This window comes from Ceratotherium simum, chromosome 8 (genome assembly GCF_057802395.1).
Source record: "Ceratotherium simum simum isolate JZ-2026a chromosome 8, ASM5780239v1, whole genome shotgun sequence".
NCBI lineage: Eukaryota > Metazoa > Chordata > Mammalia > Perissodactyla > Rhinocerotidae > Ceratotherium > Ceratotherium simum.
The window spans coordinates 39,584,078-39,600,228 of NC_141907.1; the positions used below are offsets into that span (position 1 = coordinate 39,584,078).

General features: G+C 42.8%; 1 protein-coding gene across 1 annotated transcript in view; it reads right to left on the reverse strand.

Moving 5' to 3' along the window:
* CORIN (corin, serine peptidase) overlaps nt 1-15,803 on the reverse strand; it is a 220,990-nt gene extending 205,187 nt beyond the window's left edge. Inside the window, exon 1 of the mRNA XM_004419037.3 lies at nt 15,449-15,803. Coding sequence (XP_004419094.2) covers nt 15,449-15,718 — 270 coding nt within the window. The 5' untranslated portion in view covers nt 15,719-15,803. The remainder of the gene's footprint in view (nt 1-15,448) is intronic.
* Between the last annotated feature and the right edge of the window lie 348 nt (nt 15,804-16,151).

Sequence of the window (16,151 nt, forward strand, 5' to 3'; positions counted from 1 at the left end):
AAAGATTCCTTTTAAAGCAGATACAACATCAGAGCAGAACTCCTTCTGCATAGATTGAGGAGTCTTAAAGGTCATTTTTTCAGTATGTTTTTTGGAAACAATGGAGGCTACAGGGGAAAAAAAGGAGGGTTGGGTTATCCATCCCTCAGGAAATTAAACACCTGACATTTATTCATAAAACTGTTTTAAATTTCACATCCTGATTATAAGTTACCACATTTCTAAGGAAGCCATGGCAAAATCCAGAGGAGCCTACATATTGCCAAATGAAGCCAAACCAATTTTTCATGTAGCACTGAGGAAGCTGTTGAATTTGTGCAAATCTTAGAGACCTAATTGACTCATTGATCCTATAACAATGGAAATGTTGTGACTTTCAGAAATTGAAACAGATTGGCAAAGTGAGTAGAGAACTAAAATATTGACTTTCTACAGCTGAAAATAATCAGGGAATGCATACAAGACAAAATGGATTTTATGCTCTGCAACAATCCATTTCAGGCATTTCAATGCAAAGTAAAACATAAACAGATGTTGAAAGCAGTTAACCTACTGAACTTACCTGCTGAAAGGAATCCTGCAGTAAAAGAAGGACAAGGAAGGATTTTATGTGTTAGATGAACCAGCAACTTCTTTCTGAATATCTGGAGCAAAAGGATGAATTCCAAGCTTAACATTCATGGTTATGTTTTGCTATATTTCATGAATATTCTAGTTGGAAAATACAGAGAAGCTCTGTGTTGAGGTTTTCATTACAAAACATGTATACGCTACAAGTTAAAATCTCCCTAATTTGGTTTATTCCACTCATACTTATTTAGCACCTATACTGTGCACAGCTGGGCTATAAGAACATAAAGATGAGAAAGACAGTCCCTGCCCTCTGGGAGTTGACTGTCTACCTACCAGGAGATACACAACTTCATGGTGACTTCAATACCCTGTGAGCGGACAGTAATGCAGATATGTAGAAAGGACTACAACAAGTCAACCACAGGGGCAGATCAAACGAGGCACAGTCAGTCCACATTGTTATGTTTTAAAAGAAATATAAATTTTTACTTTTGCAATAAGATAAAACAATAGTATTTCTTGAGCATTCATTCCCATGGGTCTCAAAGCATATGTGTGTGTTGGTTGAAGGAGGATGGAGGCCAAGGGGAAGCAACATAACTGACATTTTGAGCAGGACAGTTTTTCACCCATGGGACTCTCACATATTTCAGGATACGTGGCATCCCTGGCCATCACCTAATAAATGCCAGCAGTTAACACTCACTCTGCTAGGCATTGTGACCCACAACAAGTCATCCATTATTTTCAAATGTCCCCCAGGGTACTACCATTCCTGGTTGAGAAGCACTCAGGCTGTCCAGCAAGCAACTACTGAACACATACTGCATGGTCAGCTCTGTGCTCTGGATGTAAGGCACAGTTCCCACCATCTATAGGTATTAACGTTCATTAGGTCTTTAAGTAAACAGTGAGAGTTTACGTCTTTTCTCCACAGAGAGATGGTGCCGTTTTTGAGATCAAACATTATGTCTTTTCATTGTGACCATCGGCCTACATGGTACATAAAAGAACACAGAATTTTAATGTCAACATCAATCAAAGAGGAGAGGCATAATTTATTAGGTCCTTCAAAAGCTAACACCTACTGCATTGAACCAGGAATCCTGAGGAAGAGTAAGGAGAGGTATCTGGGGAGAAAAATATACATGGAGTGATTATTTCTTGGGCAGGCAGGGCATGAGCTTTCAGCTTTGGTGGACCTTTACCATACGTGGTCCATTTAGACTGTGGACAATCTCTGTGGACACATGTGTAGCTTGGTCCAGTGATTCAGATAAGGCTGAGGTAGGATCAAACCTTTGTAGGTCCTGGAGGTGAGCAGAACAAAATGCTGCCTGGAAACTACAAAACAGCTGAGATCCTTTAGCTCTCCAGGAGTAGACGTGAACTTCTAGCGTTGATTATTTGTGCCAGTTTTAGAATGGGTATTGAAGAGAGTCCATTCCAAGTAATATTCCTTATTATGTTGTTTTAATTGCATTCAGGACCACAGAAAGAAACCAAGACCTCAGATACATGGGGCTTGTTGACAAGTTTTAGCCATCCTCCATCACATGGTCCTAATTCACTCTGGATTTGTTAATTAAATAACCTCTGACCATGACTTTAGATTTTAGAAACCTAATTCATGGATTAAGTCAGAGAAAGGCAGCAGATTTTGTTTCAAAACAAAAAAAGAACGGACAGCTGTGTCATAGGGTAGTCCATCTTCTTGAAGTGAAACAGGAACACAACTCAATAAAATTTTTGCAAATACGAGTCTAAAAAGGCAATTCAAAAGGCCTGTGCATTGAACTTTCTGTCTTGACAGAATCAGTTTAACTCAGGAAGTCAAAGGAGATGTGGAATGGTTCTAAAAACATACTTCAGTCTTATTTTCAAAACAACAAACTGACGAAGCTGGAGGAAAAGATAGATTTCCTTAAGAGAAAGGCTGAGCTTTGAGCTGATAGGCTAAGCAGACAGGAAGGAGAAAATGTAACTCTGAAGGTCTAGATAGACAGACAGAGAAGGGCAAAGAGTTACACCAGGTCTAATACTCCTAAAGAGGCTTTTAGAAAGGGGAAGGGGACAGTGTTTGGTGGTTACTAGCTAATAACGTATGGTTGAAAGCCAAAGAAATCAGACAGAGGAGGAGGGGCAAGATCTCAAAGAACAAATGAATTGGCTGCCCCCAAGGAAGAAAGGATGGGAGAAAATACTGACAGCTGGCTTCTTAAAGCTGCAGATAGACAGTTCATTGCAAGAACAATTAGGAAACAACGCTTTCAAGATTGACATCTATGCCAAGCAGCTATTGAAAATAATATTTATGGGACATATAATCTGTCAGAAGAGAGAGTAAACAGTTATATAAATATTCATTTAACCATAATTTCGATAAGTGCTATAAAGAGTAAATACCAGGTAAATAATTTGTAGTAATGTGAAAAATGAACATATAAAACTGACTTCCACCTTTTTTATTAAAGCCTAACGTGTTCAACTTAACTACAACAGGGAGCATTCCATTATTGAAAACACTTCAGTGATAAGGAATATTAACGAATATTTTCCTATGAGCACTCAAAATTGAACTACTTCAATTATGATTTCGGCCATAATTAAACAATTTATCTTCTCAGCTTCTTTCCACTGATGGTTTCAAATGTTTTTAATATGTTAATACATATTTACAGTATAAACTATGCTGAATGTTTAATATCTATGATCAGAGACCCCAAAGTATTAAGAATTACATTATATTTCCAAAAATTATAAGAAGTTGATGATAAAAAGAAAAGAAGGTATTTGAGAGTATAGATCTCATTGGTCCATCCATCATATTTTTTTTGTTTGTTTTGACATCTTTCCACAGTTAGTATTCCTAGGTAATAAAACATTTTAAATATCATAATATGGTATTTCACAAAGAACAACAACTGTCAATTCTCTTGAGTTTCTTTCCAGTGCTAACGTTGTCTGCACTTTGAAACAAAACCAAACTTATAAATGATAAACATTTTAAAATATGAACAATATTATGTATGTATCTAATTTGCTTATGAAAAGGCAAACTTCTGGATCCATATTAAGACAGACTAAACTAATGGAAAAGATGTCTTTAAATGTTTAATAATTGCCTAGCTTGATGTATTGATTTTTATCCTTTCCAAAAAAATGCAATTAAGAACTATGACTGTGAATTAGTGACTATTAGTAATCCTGTTTTCAGTTGAAGAAGTTAGAAAAAAATTCTCCTTTTGGAAATATAAGATTAAATTATACGTTAACAGTCTACTAAATTATTTACTGCTTTCAAAAAAAAAAAGTTGCCATGATTACAAATAAAGTTTGTCTTAGTGTAGATACAAACATAAAGTAAAAAAACTCCTGAAATTATAAAACAAAATTTATTTGCTTTTTTTTTGCTTTTTTAAAAAATTTGAAACAACCACATATTTATAGAAAAGTTGGAAGTACAATAAAAAGAACTTTTTTTCTGAACCATTTGATACTAAGTTGCTAATCAAATGCCCTATCACTCTGGAATATGTTAGTGGGTATTTCCTACAAACAAGGACATTCTTCTACATAACCACAATACAGCCATCAGAACCAGAAAATTACATTGATACACCGCTACTGTCTAATTCTCAGACCCCACTAAAGTTTTGCCAATTGTCCCAATAATATCCGTTACACAAAAAGGTCTAATTTAGAATCACATCTTACACTTAATTTCATGTCTTTTTAGTCTCCTTCAGTCTTCCTTTGACTTCCATGACTTCCACACTTTTGTAAATTACAGGCCAGTTATTTTGTAGAATGTTCCTTAGTCGTGGTTTAAGATTAAATTCAGACATCTTTAGCAGAAATATCACAAAAGTTATACTACATTCTTCTCATTGCATCCTATCAATTTGTGTCTTTACTGATAATAATCACATCAATTACATGATAAAAACAGTTTCTGCCCACCCTCCCTACTGTACTATTACTCTTCTCCTCCCCCTATACCTGTATAATCCATTAGTATTTTGTGGTGAGGTATTGAAATTATGTAAATATCCCATCCCTTCAAACTTTCAGTTTATTCTTTTGTTTATTGACATAAGCATGGACTCGATTTCCTATTTTACTCAATGGCTTATAATCTGTTACTATCATTATTTATTTTTATGCTCAAACTGCCCTCCACTTGGCCTGTGGGAGCCCATTCAAGCTGCTTTCTGTGTCCTTTTAACATGCACCCATCATTCTTTGAGTATTTCCTAGCTTTCCGGAATAAGATGTTTTGGACTTATCTTGTACTTTCCTTGCTTGATCCTTGGAATCAGCCACTTCTCCCGGTTACTTTTGGTAGAAAAGGCTATTTAAAAACAAAGATGTGGATGTCCCTTGGTATTCACTGCTCTTAGGTTATGGCTGTTCCCAGTCTCGCTCAGCAGACAGAGCTAGAGGGGAAATGTATTTATATAGTGTGTGCACTTAACGTGTGTCTACACATGCCTATGCACTTTTACATCTATATTTATTTCTATATCTATCTCAATACGTTGAAAACATACATTTACAACCTTATCTCCAATTCAAATCCCATATCACAGGGTTCTAGATACAGTTTTCCACCTTTCTATATCTTTAACTCCTTATGCCAACAGCAAGAACCTGGCTTGTTCTTAGTTTTAGTTTGATCAGTCCCCCAGCCTGTAAGGACTCTCCCATTGTCCCAGCCCCATCTCCCGCACAGGAGCCGCGCTCACCCTGTTCGAGCTCCTACATCCCGGCGAGGCTCGCCCACGCGGACACTTTCCTCCTCCTGCTCAGGCTTTGATCCCGCACCCTAGGCCGACCCCACAAACACCCTCCTTACCCTACTTTGGCTCCCACACACCCTGCCGGCCACCCCTCCACGGGGATGCTGACCTCACCCTGCAAGCTCCAGGCCACTGCGCTGCCCCTCCGGGCACCTGGGAGCCTGCCTTCTCCGCCCACCAAACGAATTCAGGACCCAGTTCACCAAGAGGCAAGAAATGGGAAATCCGAACAAAGATTTGAAGTCTATAGAAAGCAATCAGTGTTATTCCTTTTTTCGCTTATAACACATATAAAAGAGGAATAAAACGAGAAGATCTGGATCCTTCAGCCCTCTCCGCTACTTTTAAGTCAGTAGGTTGTGAGCGCGTGTGTCGTGTTGAATGTTTTATGCTACAGCAGCAGGACCATCACAGAAGCGCTGCGTTCATTACTTCCTATCGGAGTTGGCCTATTTCCAGACGTCACTGCAAAGCGTTTAACTCTTTATTAAAGGGGGAAAGGCCAAGTTGGATAATTTGTTATATTTTTCCTTTGGCTTTAAGAAATGTGAGTGGAGAATCAACAGACTTTTTAAAAGAAAAGCCCACTTTTAAAAATTAAAAAAATAATAATTGTTTTTAATTTTAATTTTAAAAATTAAAGTATTTATCCCATGGGTTTTGTTTACTTCCATTAGAGACAATAAATGGTTTTTTCTGGAGAGAAGAAGGTATTTCTCACCCGTTGGGAAAGCTCTCTTCAAGGAAGGAGGGGAGAGTTGCCTGCTTTTAAGAGTTTCTGACACAAAATGATTGGAGGGTATTGTTAGTTAGGAACATACATTTCTTATCCAGAGAGTGTGTCTGTTCTTCTTATTGACATTCAGCTGATAGAGGTAAAGTTAAAACCACACAAACAAAACTGTTGGTGCCATCAGGAGAGTCCAGTAGGCAAGCTGAAGTTGTCACAAGCTGACCCAGACCCCAGACCACGGCACATACAAGACAGTGCTTGTAGGTCCTTCCAGCCGGCCACTTCATTCCTCACCAAGGACACCTGTGGAAAGGCTCACCCCTGTTTTAAGTTCAGAATGATTGGGAAGCTCAGCTTTATTGTTATGCAGAAGAAAGCAGAATAAAAGTCACTATAGACTTCAGGGCTACCGTTACCAAGTCTAGAATTTACATTAAAAAACCACAAAGACCAGGGGGAGAGAAGGAGCTAGTCTCTGAACTAACTCTTCTACACAATGCAACTGGACACAGCCAGGCAGTCCTTCAGCCATTCTTGGCTTCACCCTCCCACCTCCACCCCCACACCCGGAACTGGTCAACCCAAGTGGGCAGCTGGGTCTGAGAGCTTTGAGGGGCCTCCCCAGGGCTATTTTTAGCCCGGCATTTTCTGCTTATAGACTTTCCACTGGGGCAGCCCAGGGTCCGGGGGATTCACTCCAGCTGGGAAATCTGAGAACTCAGCTGGCCTGTGGCAAATGAGGTATTTTTAGCTGAGACTGGGGATCTCAGGATTGTCATCTACTTTAGATCTCAGGGTGGGAGACACAAAACAGAGCCAAGCAAGAGGAGCGGGGACTCTGAAGTTCCTCAGCCACGACCGCTGAGCTTATTGTTGGAAGAGGATTCTGTGTGTGCCCTGGTGGGGGAGGGAACGCCAGCCTGGGGGTCTTCCCAGCAATAGTGCTGCACCCCGCCTGTGGAGGTGAGGCCTGGGAGTCCCTCCTGCAGGCCAGGTATTCAGAGGGGCTCTCCCAGTACCTACCTGCCTACCTGCCTGCCTGCTGCACCTGCATCACCTGGAACTTGTTAGAAATGCAAATCCTTGGGCCCCACCCCAGACCTACGAAGTTAGAGACTGGCAGTGGGACCCAGTTGTCTGTAATGTCAGGCCCTCCAGGTGCTTCTCACGCACAGGGAACTTTGAGAATTACTGGCCTCATCACACATTCGCTAACATTCATAGCTAAAGGTATCAGAATAAAACTTTATCATTACCATACCCACATGGAGTACCATTTTTTAAATTAATAAACATTTTTTAGCACATTTTTAGATTTACAAAAACATTGAGCAGGTAGTAGAGTCAGTAATTTTTTCTAAACCACTTTTTTCTTCTGTGCACTGTACCCTAATGTGAAAAAACTTTCTCCCCCATTCATCCTCAAGGGCAGTGATAAGACACCAGCTGAGTTTTGCTATCAAAGGCTCCAATCGAGTCTGAGTGGGAAGTAGATCCCAGTGCTCAGCGAGGACGGCAGTAACGCACACCAACCTAGCAATGACTGAACTTGAGTACCCCAGGCCAAGCTGCAGTGAAGCCAGTGGTAATTGTCTACAATGATGTAGCCAGGAGAATAACCTCTGGAAACAGTATTGGAAATGATGTTAATATTAGAATATTTGTAATGAATTATTTTCCTATGGTTGCTGTAACATATTACCACAGTGGCTTAACACAACACAAATTTATTCTCTTATAATTCTGGAGGTCAGAAGTCTGATATCAGTTTCACTGGGCTAAAGTCAAGATGTCATCAGGGCAGCTTCCTTCTGAAGGCTCTGAGGGGAGGATCTGTTTCCTGGACTTTTTCAGCTTTTAGTGGCTGCCTGTCTGTATTTCTTGGCTGGTGGACCTTCCTGCATCTTGAAAGCACATCTTTGCAATCTCTACATCCATCATCTCATTGCCTTCTCCTCTGACTCTGACCCTCCTGCCCCCCTCTTAAAAGGACATTGTGATTACATCAGGTCCTCCCAGATAATCCAGGATAATCTCCCCATCTCAAAATCCTAACTAATCACATCTGCAAAGATCCTTTTGCCATATAAGGTGGCATTCACATGTCCCAGGGACTAGGACATGGATATATTTGGGGAGCCATTATTCAACCTACCACACTCCATATGGCCCTGTACTATTCAATAAGGTAGACACGAGCCACATGTGGTTATTGAGCACTTGAAATGCGACCCATTGAATTGAGATGTACTGTAAGAGTATTGAAATTTGAAGATTTAGCATGAAAAAAAAAGGTAATATATTTCATTAATAATTTTTATATTGACTCCATGTTAAAATTATAAAATCTTGGATATAGTGAATTACAGAAAATATATTATTAAAATTAATCCGTTTCTTTTTGCTTTTTCAAACGTAGCTACCAGACAATTTTAAATGACACATGTGGCCAACATTATATTTCTATTGGGCATTGCTGCTATGGACCACAAAGGAAGGAGGGTGATGTTAAATTTCAATTGTTTTATTTTTGTCTTACTCGTGCTTATAAGAAAGCTTAGACTTTGAAACCAATATTTCTTCTTTCAACCTTCTCTAGGGAGAACAACTGACTACACAGAATTGAGATTTCAAATCAAGAAGGATGTTAGATAGAGACAAGCACAACTAAATTCTCCACTAGATTTCAGAAACCAAAAAAAAAACACGTTTATCTAGCAACTTGTCTTCTTACAAAACACTTTTATAAAGCCTTATTTCACTGAATCTTCAGTCACAACACTAAGAGAGATGTTATTCCCATTTTTCGGAGAAGGAAACTGAGTCTAAGGGAAATTTACCTGCTGGAGGGCACCCAGCTAATACATGATGAGCAAGAACCCCAGCCAAGTCTGTAGGCCTCAGCGCCCAGGGCTGCCTTGAGCTTATTTCCTGGCTTGGATTTAATGATTTCATCAGGCTCACTCTACTTCCTGAATTATTTGATATCCAAACTTTCCTAATTTCAGAGATCCCAAAATTATCCCTCTTTACCTGAAAATTCTGTCCCTTCACTACTCTGAACACATTTTTATTATTTTTTATTTCCTAACTGTGAATGCAGAGGGGTGTATGTCCTACCTAGCTATTTAAGGAAGAGGATTTTTCTACTCTGTCAAACTCCTCCTCAGCTACACAGAGAGGTGTACCTGGCTCCCAACTTGATCCTGGGGCATCTGGTGGAAGATCCCCAATACCAATGACTGGCTCTCTCCACCACCCACAAGCTGCACGCCTAGGTGAAGTGCTCAGTTCTGACCAAAACCAGAGAAGATACCTCCAGACAAACCTGGGCTCTGGAGATCAGATTTCCTCTGATCAGTCTTCCTGGGGTCAAACAGGCAATTTTGCACTTGGGCAGAAAGTCACTGTAAGAAGAATTAGCAAAGATCCACCAAGAGGGAAGCAGACTTTGTCAGCTAGGCTGCCCCTTACCCACGCAGCACTTCTCAACTGTCAGAAAGGGAGGAGGGAGAGAAAAAGTAAGAGTACAATGTGCTGTGCGTTTTCTCTGCCACATTAAAATTTCAGCTTTTAGATCTAGAGAGGCCCCTGGAGAGTGTCTGGTCCAACTACCTCATTTCACACTTGGGGAAACCAGGATCCAAAAGGTTAACTGACTTCTGGAAAGTCTTGTAGCAACTTAGTATCAGATAAAGACTAGAACTCCCATTTCTGGTTTTGTTCAACTGGGACAAAATTGTTCTAAAGGATCACAGAGAAATAGTAAGTAAAATAATGTAGCTTTGATTTGCAAACCACACTACAGAGGAGAGGCATCTTGCTTGCACAAAGGGGAAAATCAGATACAGTCAAAATAATCCTTGAAAATCCTCAGGAAAGTGCCACAATGGAGACCAATACAACTTCTGTCAATACATCCCACATGGTCAGTTTTTCCAGCGATGGAACAGGCTCACCAGTTGAGTACCAGATTAATTAATTGGCTTGAGGTTAGAGGACAAAAAGGCACAGATCTTTAAACACAGGATCACACGTAGGACTGCAAGATGAATACAAATAAAATGCACCGGGGCTCTGAAACTAACAGCCGATTCCCTTCTCTTCTCTGGTGATCTCACTCCCGGACACTGAGTAGAATGACAGGCAAAGTGACTCACACTATTTAAACAGTTCCCTCTCTTCCCTGACTCCTGATTTCATGTTTATTGCTTAGTTAGATGCTAAGCTTCACACATCCATGGATCTTTATCTGTTTTGTTCACTGGCATATCCCAAGTACCTAGTACTATGCCTAGCACATCAAGGTTTGTTGAATAAATGGATGACTCTATTCCTCTTTTTGTCCAGGCTGTGTGGTTGAATTCTCTTGAGTTGAAGTTATTTAGGTCTAACACATGGCTCTCAAATCTCGGGTTGTTATGGTACCTTAGCCAGAAAAATTCACGTTGAACTATTCATAGACATTTTTCACTAATCATGGGGTTTGTGGAGCCTCGGATTAAGATTTCGTGGTGCTATCTACCTTTAATATGCTGCTGTGACACTTTAGCAGAATGACCTTTGTGGCTTTGTAGAGAGTGACATCATTTACTTCCATAGCTGCATAAGGACTGTTCTTTAAAACTCTCCCAAGTGCTGGAAAAAAAAGGACTCTTCAAATGCTGTCAACCTAAAGGCTCAAAGGGACCCTGGGCTAAGCACAGAATAGTGGCACCAAAGTGGTCTTTGCAGCTGACCCCTATATTTTCTGCCCTCCTCCCAAGCCAGCCTGTTGGCTGACTGGCCCTTCTCCACAGATGTCCTCTTGAGCTGCTTACAGAGTTTCAGCACTATATTGAATGGCAAGATGGATCACCTACAGGACCACCGTGGATCCCCAATTAGCCCTATCAAGCACTGACACTGTGCTTGTCGCCACCAGCTCTGATGGTTTGGACATGTAGAAATGTACTGTGGGAGAATATTCAAACAGCTGCTGTAAGGTGAGCCGACGGGGGCAACTACCAGCAGGCTGAGAGGAAAACATAATTCACTGGCACCCTTCAGCAGAGCTCCGAGCTGAGCAAACACTGCTGCAGAATGCTCAGGGAGGAGGTAGACAGACAAGCCAGCGCTCTAGGACAGCAGTGACTCTTTCAGCAAAGAGAAAGAAGTAGAGACTGGAGACAGGGCTGGTGACAGTGACAGGCTCAGGAAAGCGCAGCTGATTCAGCAATCCAAAGGTGAGCCATCCCACATACTCCACACCCACGTGGAAAGCGCACATAATCTCCCAGCCTGCATGATTGTCTGTCTGTAAGAATAATAAACACTATGGACTATACTTGCTCTAAAGCAGATTTAGCAAAGTCCCAGAAACAGAATAAACTCCTAGGGGTTAAAGAATCAAGGCAGCGAAAGGATTACCTGTCTATTATCCCAAAGAAAATAGGGTCTTTACCTTTGTAATTAGTTAGGATGAGGTCATACTGGGTTAGGGTGAGCCCCAAATCCGATATGACTGGTATCCTTAAAATAAGAGGAGAGGACACAGAGACACAGGGAAGAAGGACATACGACTATGGAGGCAGAGATTGCAGTGAAGCAGCTATAACCCAAGAAATGCCAAAGACTACCGGCAGCCACCAGCAGCTAGGAAGAGGGGAGGAAGGCTTCTTCCCTAGAGCCTTCAAGGGACATGGCCCTGCCAACATCTTGATTTTGGACTTGTAGCCTCTAGAACTCTGAGCAAATAAATTTCAGTTTTAATTTGTGGTAATTTGTTACAGCAGCCCTAGGACACTAATATAGTATCTATCTATCATAACTAGCTCCAAATATATCCCCTGTATAGTTATTCATTAGCAAATAATTAATAAGTAACCACTATGTACCAGACAGTCTTCTAGCAATGAACAAAAACATAGAAAACTCTCTGCCTCCATGGAGCTTATATTTTAGAGTAGGAGGAGACAGAAAATAATCAAAATAAAGAAGTAAAATAGTCTGTCAAAGGATACAGTAAGGGGTCCTACAGGGTAAGGTGGAGTAATAGTTTCAAATCTGAATAAATTGAACACTCTCGGTGGATTTTGATCTGATCATTGAACCCAGTATTCTAGTTTATCATTCTTGTGAAAAATGGTACACACATAAGGGTATATGGGGGAGACAAGAGCTATTATTATATCAGAGTTTCTGTTATATCAGTTTCTGCTCTAAAACCAGGAAAACCATCCATCATAAAGCTCATTGTGAAGGGAAAAGAACAATACATTAGCAAAAATCATCAAGGCTGAGAGGAGAATTCCCAAGGATTTTGTGACTAATACACACTTCCTGGCTGATTTATAAATGAACCCAGCCATCCCCAACAGTGTAAAAGACCTCAACAAAACAGAAGTGATTCAGCTATATAAAACCACTCCTTGAGAAAAAAAAGCAAAGAAAGGTCTGGACAGGAGAACTTTTGTCATCCAAGAGTCTCATTAAATTATCACTCAAGCAAATGAAAGCTCTAGAACTGTCTAAGAGAATCTTCCACAATGAAGGAGATGTTCTAACTACACAGTCTAATATGTAAATCACTGGTCACATGTGATTATTGAGCACTTGAAACACGGCTAGTGAGACTGAAGAACTTAATTTTTAATTTGATTTAATTTGGATTAATTCAAATGACCACATCAATTAAATAACCAGGGGTGGCCAGCAGCTACTCTTTTGGAGAGCAAAGCTCTAGAACTGCAGTAGGCTGGCTATGGAGAAAGGCCTGAGAGACCCACTGAGTCTGAGATGGGGCCAGTTCCATAAGTAAAACCAGATTAGGGAAACTTCATAGCATGCAAAACTATACTGTATTGGATTTCTAGGACATATTTATTTCCTTAATCCTCTCAGTGTCCTTATAGATGGTCAGTAGTATCATCCCCATTTGCTGGATGAGGAAATCAAGGTTAACAAGATTATTTGACTTGCCCAGGGCCTTGCAGCTTTTAAGGGGTAGAATCAGAGATTTGAATTTAGCTTTGACACCAAAATCCATACTGTACCCAGCAAGGCATGCCATCTATGGCACCTTTCACTCTTGGGATTTCTTTCATTCCCACCCTTTCTGAACATTCTAAAACACAAAAGTGTGTGTGTGTACACGTGTGTATGTGAGTAGATTTTGCGCAACAGGTAAGTCTAGGGGTTACTTGAGTGCTTAGTGTGGATCTAGTATTCTATACAGGTCAGTATCTTTTAGCCAACCAGTCCCATTTTCCACTTGGTCACGCAAAGTGGAATGTCAAAAACAGTGTTGGAGCAAACAGGATGCGTGAATGCGTACTTGATGACTAACCTAATAAGGCCAGAATGGCACATTAAATAAACCTTTCTCCCTTGGACACATTCAGCAAAAGTTCTATTTCACAGCTTTCCTGGTCCTAAGGGAGCTCCCACTCCCCCAGCAGTAGAGACACTCAGAAACCCTAAGGCCACAGGTCTTTTCATCAAGGAAAACAGGAGGTAAGGGAAAGAGGAAAAATGATCAATAGGGTATCTCATTAACAGTATGGGGATTTGCAAATACAGGTTTCAGAGAGTGATGGTGCTAACTCTGGAGAAACTGGGGGGCTCAGCTTCTCCCCCAACCTCCTGTGTGCCCCCAATGGAGAAGAGCAACTGAGGGGCTTGTGAGGCAGTAGAGCAGCAAGTGCTGAAATCCAGATGAAGCTATGGTGGGAAATGTGACTCTCCCAAAACAAAGCCACAGCTGGTTTGTGGTAGAGGCACTGACACCTTCTGTGCTATGGCTATTAAGATTTCTGCAGCATTATGAGGAAGGTTTCTGATGGGATTAATTTTGCATCTTTTTAAAAAGTTTCACTATGCCTGGAAATATACTTGATGAAATTAATAAAGCAATTCTTATTTGTCTCTTTAACCTCCTGGAAGGTCAACAGAGTCTTTCATCATTGTACTGTAATCTTATCCTGCAAGGAACCTTCTGGGAAGAGCCCCTTTCCCCTAAATAAAGCTTTACAGCATTTTGAGGTTTTGAGGTTTATGTGATTCCACACCTAAATAACTCTAAAAATAGTTCATCCTAGTGCAACTCTTGGTGTCCTGGAAAGGATTCCATGGAAAACCTGACTGCTCAGGCCAGCACTTCCACATGTCTATGCAGACATCTGGTCTAACCTCTCAATCCCCAGGAGCCTGGCTTTGGGGACTGATTTTTTTTTAGTGTAATTTCACACAGCAAAACTATTAGCACCAAATAATATAAACAAGCTGCTGAATGTTGTGACTGTGACAAAAATGGATTTTACAACATTTAAAATTGCATTGTTTCTTCTCATTCTCTCTGGGTTATGCCAAAAATTAATGTTTTGCAGGATCTTTAATTTCGACACTTTCAGCTATAAGGTGTGTCTTTCGATGGTGATCACCAGTAAGTCCTGACTGAGCTCCCTTTCTGGTAGCAGCTGGGCATTCCTTTGCAGAATTTTCCTTCCGTCAGTTAATTACTTTACCAAAAAAAAAAAAAAGACTGCAAACTACAAATGTGCATATAGAAGTCGCTGTAGTCTTTGTAGTGCATTGTTCTCAGAAGTTTCCCGCAGGAGGAAGGCTCCACTTTATGAACTGCTGGAACAGCTTGCCTGGGAATGCCCAGCCCGGCCGCTTCCCTGACGAGCTCGCAGCTCGGAGCGCCCGGGGCTCGGTCCCGGGAATGAGGAGCTGCGCAAAAAGCGCCTACACCGCCATCCACCGGCCCCGAGCGCGTGGCACCAGGAGTGGGGCGCCCGCCACCAGAGCTGGGAAGATTCCCAGCAGGATCCGACACAACACTACCTTGCTCGCACCCGCGCAGCCCCCAGTCCCTGCCCGCAGAGAGCGGTCACTGGTCCCCGACTCCGCGCAGCCGGGACCGCCGCAGCAGCCAGTGGATCCCGGGACTCTCCTGACACCGAAGGGCAGCCGCAGACTAGACTCGGGTTCCTGGGGATCTAGCAATCCGTCCGTGATGCTCTTCCCTACCGTTCCTCTCCCGAACGAGGGGCAACGCTGTCCCTTGCCAGGACAGGATCGGAGCCCGCCAAACCCGGAGCAGCCTAGAACCTGCGCCCTCCGGCGGCCGGCGGCCGGCGGCCGGTGCGCTTAGGCGGGTATGCGCCGGAGACAAAGTTGGCCCGCAGGGGACGCAGGAATTCCCAGCACCCCGCAAGTAGGACCGGTTCCGGGATGCCAATACTCAGAATGGTCCAGTGATCTCTGGGCACCAGCTGGTCGCGGGGGAACCGAGCGCGAGTTCTGGCTCTAAGCGGGACGGAGACCCAGGCGCGCGCACTTGGGAAAGGAGGCTTACATCTGGAGCAGGCAAGGCTGCTGCGCAGTCCTTCCCGATGCCGGGCGTCGGCGACGCTGGCGCAGAGAGGAAGCGGTGGATCCCCGAGGGGCTGGTTCCGACGGCCCCTCCTGCAGCCTCCCCAAGCGCCCGCGAGCCACCGAGTCCACTTGATGCGTGGAGGGCGCCCAGCGGAGGAGAGAGTCTGCAGGAGACGTGGCATCGTCCCTGGCAAGAAGAGAGGGGTCTCCAGATCGACCCGACTCGAATGCTGAAGGAAACCCTGCCCATGACCCTGGGAAGGTTCCGGACCTTGGGCGACTCGTGGCGCCCGGGGACTCGTCGCAGGGCGCTGAGCGCGGGGCTGGGGAAGCCGAAGCTCACCGACGGCAGGGAAAGAAGGTGGCACCCGAGGGGAAGAGGGGGCGGGGGCGGGAAGTGTTGACCCTGAATTCATCCCGACCGAGAGGTCATTCTACCTGTTTGCCGGCAGAGCGCGTTTAGTGGATCTTACCCGCTCCGGGGCGCCGGCTGGGCGGTAGCGCTCTTCCGGAGCGAGGGCGGGGGACTGTTTCGTGCAGGACATGTCTCGCTTTTTCCCTCTGTCCACTCTTATGTTGGTCGCTTTTCTCTGCTCTGTGTGCCCCTGGGAGAGGCACTACGGATGCCTTTGCTCCTCACTCAGGAAGAGGGAAGTTGAACCTCAAAGACAGGGGCCCCACAT